Source organism: Pipistrellus hanaki (genome assembly GCF_964339955.1).
Source record: "Pipistrellus hanaki genome assembly, chromosome: 3".
NCBI classification, from domain to species: domain Eukaryota; kingdom Metazoa; phylum Chordata; class Mammalia; order Chiroptera; family Vespertilionidae; genus Pipistrellus; species Pipistrellus hanaki.
Genome location: NC_140505.1, coordinates 170,235,655 through 170,239,690, shown reverse-complemented (window position 1 = coordinate 170,239,690; position 4,036 = coordinate 170,235,655). Strand labels below are relative to the sequence as shown.

Here is a 4,036-nt window from a genome sequence, read left to right as displayed (position 1 = left end):
TTTACTGTTGCCTCCACACCTTCATGATCCTCACCTTTCTAGCCCTTGGCCTTGTATCTTCCATCTGTTTCCCTTTTCAGGCCTTTTTGCTGCCTATCCTTCTCAAAGTAGACATGGAGGCCAGGCCATTATTTAGAAGCTTCTCTACCTCCTCCCAGTACTGCACAAAGAGTCTTACCCAGTCACCTCCTTCTTCCCCAACATGTAGGATGAAAATATACGATAGCCAGGATGCATTCAGATGTTGGAAAAACAAACTCTGTTCAGTGCCTTGGGCCTGGTTCTGTTGAGCATATGAGGCTTTCTCCAAAATAAGGACAAGGACATAGACAAAAAGACTCTTAAAGTCTTAAACCCCAGTCACAGTGTTCCAAAAGGTCCTCCAGGATAGACTTTTCACTAACCCTCAAATGCTTAACGCTAAGTTCTTTCTTAGATGGAAAATAAAGAGAGCTGAGATTGGTTATTCTCTAGCGTCCTTGCCCCTTTGCCTGTTTCTTTCATCCCGGAGGCCAGACCATGAACTGGATATAAGGTCACTATTGGGCAGTGGAGTGTGAAAAAGAAAGGACTTTGGCCTTGGGGGCTGCAAGTTACAGATTAACATGGGGAGGGCTGAGGAGAGACTCAGAGGGAGGGTAAGGGCCTGAGAAAGGGCCTGATGACCTGGGACAATCTGGGCTTGAAGGTGCACAAACAAGAGGAGTCTGGGGACCGGCGCTGTCTGGAGTGGCCTTCGGCTCCTCTCTGGCTACTTGACTTTCCTGAAGACCTGCTCGCATACCGTGTCCCTTGCAGTCAGTTCCTGGGGGTAAAGAAGGAAGGTTGAGGAGAAAGAAAGTTCTTGCCAGCTGGAGTCCTTTCTCAAGGTCCTTGACCTCCATTTAATCCTCAGGATACATCAACTAGAGCATTTGATGCATGAGGAATTGTATCATTGTTCAGACCTTCAACTTTTCACCCCAGAGGAAGGAAGGTAGCTGGGTCAGGGAATGAGAAATGGTGAAGTCTCCATTTTGATTTATGGACATTCATTTGACTTGTAGCCAGAACCCCACTCTATTTTTTCCTCCCTCGACTTTCCCCGGTGCTTTTTTATTTTATTTTATTTTTTTTATTTTATGTGCTTTTGTTCCCCAGTGCTTTTGTTCCCCTTTCTTGGTTGCTTTCTTTGGAGAGGGGGCAGGAGGTAGAGTAGTAGAGTTATTTGATTTGGGCAAAGACATGAATCCTAGCTGGAGGCCCCTCTCCAGACATGCCCATTTGGGTTCCTTTCCCCAGACCTCACCCAGCTTACCAGGTACAACGTCTCTCCTTCCAGCCAGTGCCTCCAGCCTCGGTTAGGCACCTCCCCTTTCTGCACACAGACCAGCTGCTCCTCCTCCCAGGTTACTATGGTCTACAGGCAAGGCAGGAGTGAAAGAAGACTGAGGGGCAGTTCCACTCACTCTGGCTGGGCTGTCCCCTTCCACACCACAGCAGACACTGTCTTGCTCCAGCCCCTTCATTTTGAGTGAGAAGGCTGCTCCAATTTAGGATCCCTGCCCCCCACTCCCAAAGGCCTCTGAGGGGGGCCCACAGTTTGTCTACTGTAGGGCAGAGCAGGATAACAAGGGTGAAATTGGGGAGTGGGTGATGAAGAACGGAGACTTTGTCCTCTGGATACTTCTGGTCAAGCTGGAGGGGCCTTTAGGAAAGAAGAAATAGGTTGGGAGTCCCAGCAAGGAATCTCTTTCCTCCTCTTTCTCAGTTTTGAGGACAGCTGAAGTGTCCCTGGGAATGAAGGATTAAGCTCCCACACTCAGGGATGAGTGGGCCTGGGCATTCCAATCAATACTTATAAGATAGACCCTGCTCAGCAGGGAGCTCAGAATCTTGATCAGATAGAGCCATAAATAGATATCTGTGATACGAGGCAAGACTGTTGAGGAGCTGAATCTTCAAAGAATTGAGGAGTTAATTAGATTGGAGCTAATGGAAAATTTCTAGCAAGGAAAGTAACAGCATAGAAGTAAGAAAGAGGGCAAACAGTTCCGAGGGGCTGTAACCTAGTGTGTATGTGGGAGGGACGCTAGTGTGTTGCGTGAAGCATACAACCTTATCTAGAGTGTAGTAGATTGCCATGGAAAGGGTTTAAGTAAGGGAGTGACATAGTCTCTTTTACAAGTTAGATCCTTGTGACTACAGTACACAGAGTGGTTTAAAGAAGGGTTAAGATTGAGGGCTAATTTCAGGTACCAGGTGAGAAACATAGTGAGAAAGGCTAGGGAGGAACAGATGAGAGCTATGTGAAACAGCAATGTTCAGTAGAAATATAATGGGAATGTAAGCCACATATATAATTGAAAGAGTTCTAGTAGCTATATTAGAAAAATAAAAAGCAACAGGGAACTAGGATCTGTAAAGGAGATAAAAAAAAAAGAATATGTAAGAAGCAGAAAGAAGCCCTAACCAGTTTGGCTCAGTGAATAGAGCCTAGGCCTGAGGACTCAAGGGTCCCAGGCTCGATTCCGGTCAAGGGCAAGTATCTTGGTTGTGGGCACATCCCCAGTAGGGGGTGTGCAGGGGGCAGCTGATCGATGTTTCTCTCTCATCGATGTTTCTAACTCTCTATCCCTCTAGATTCCTCTCTGTAAAAAATCAATAAAATATATTAAAAAAAAAAAAAAAAAAAGAAGAAGCAGAAAGAAATGCAGGGGAGTGAAGCTCTGGAAGCTAAGGGAAAAGAGACTGTGGTGATGAATAGGGTCAAAGGCTAGAGGGCAAGCAAATATTTGGTCCTGTTGACTGGTGATTAGATCCCGGCAGGGAGAGAGTGGGAGTGGGGAGCACCAGGAGCCGGTTTCCGGGGAACTCCACAGCATGCCGTGGTGGTCATTCCCCCTGGCTCTGGTTGGGTGAGGTCATTTTGCTCTGCCCCAAATTGTTAAGAAGCACCTACTTGCTCATCCACACCGCCGCCCCCCCCCCCCAAACCTGAGAAAAGGTACCTGGCATTTTCGTCCATCCACCATCCTCAGGTCCTCCTCAAACTCAACTCCCACCTCGAATTCTAGGACATAGTTGCGAAAGGTGCTGAGGGTCTTCACGGTCATGTGGCTGCCCTGGTGGTCAATCTCCTTGTCGGGCTTGAGCAGCAGCGCTATCTTCCGCAGAGCCACGTTGATGTCTGTGGGGATTATCTCTTAGCCGGTGTCCTCTTAGCCAGCCAGCCAGCCAGCCAGGGTTCCCCCACCTGCAGCAGCCCGTTGCGGGCCACGAGCTTTCTCTCAGCTGGGTCTGGACTATATTGATTCACACCCTCCTAGAAATACTCCTGGCTAGAGAGGGATCCCAAGAGAAGGTGCCAGCTCCTGAGCCTTTCCACAGGGTCTAACCCCAGCCTTCCCTCTTCTCAACGGGATGGAGAGGCAGGAAGACAGAGGGAAAAGGGGAGCGAGAGGGGTCTGGGAGGGGTGAGGCCATTACTTAGGGCTTGCAGGTAGTCCTCCATGTTCTTCTGGGAGACAAAGCAGTAGTAGCCGGTGAGGTTGGGGGGCATTGTCCGGGCTGGCCAAGATGGAGATCAAGATCTTAGGACCTGACTCTAGGAGACAGGGTGAGGAGGGAGGAGTGTTGTCTGGCGGGAGAGACTCCAGCCAGGCCTCCGCACCCAGAGACAGGCTTGTGTAAAGGTCTATGCTCACCAGGGCTTTTATAGAGCCGGGGCTCTGTTGCAATAAGAGCTCTACCAGACCTCCTCCCTCCCCTCATGATGAGTTTGGGGTGGCGTTTGCCGCGTGAAGGAGGGGCAGGGACTTGGCAAGGTTGTGCCGGACCTCGGCTTTTCCTGAGGAAGGAACCTGGAGCAGGATCCGAGACTGTCAGTCATCCAAGACTTGAGCCTTCCCAGAGGTCCGTTTGGCTCCCAGCCCATTTGTGGGAGGCTTGGGAACCATTCCAGAGCTCCAGGGAGGTGGTGTCCCCCTGGGAGGGAGCTGGTCTTGCTGTGTGGTGTGTGGGCTCTTCCAGGCTCACCCAGGGATGAGTTCCAACA

At 49.9% G+C, this 4,036-nt stretch overlaps 1 protein-coding gene across 1 annotated transcript; it reads right to left on the bottom strand.

Annotated features, from left to right (window-relative positions):
• Positions 1 to 242: 242 nt before the first annotated feature.
• RBP5 (retinol binding protein 5) lies at positions 243 to 3,678 on the bottom strand. Its single transcript, XM_084878102.1, has 4 exons — positions 3,469 to 3,678; positions 2,991 to 3,169; positions 1,298 to 1,399; positions 243 to 805 (listed from the first exon to the last, which is right to left on the bottom strand). The coding sequence occupies exons 1-4, from the start codon at positions 3,539 to 3,541 to the stop codon at positions 752 to 754; spliced, it is 408 nt and encodes a 135-aa protein (XP_084734228.1). The 5' UTR covers positions 3,542 to 3,678; the 3' UTR covers positions 243 to 751.
• Positions 3,679 to 4,036: the final 358 nt, after the last annotated feature.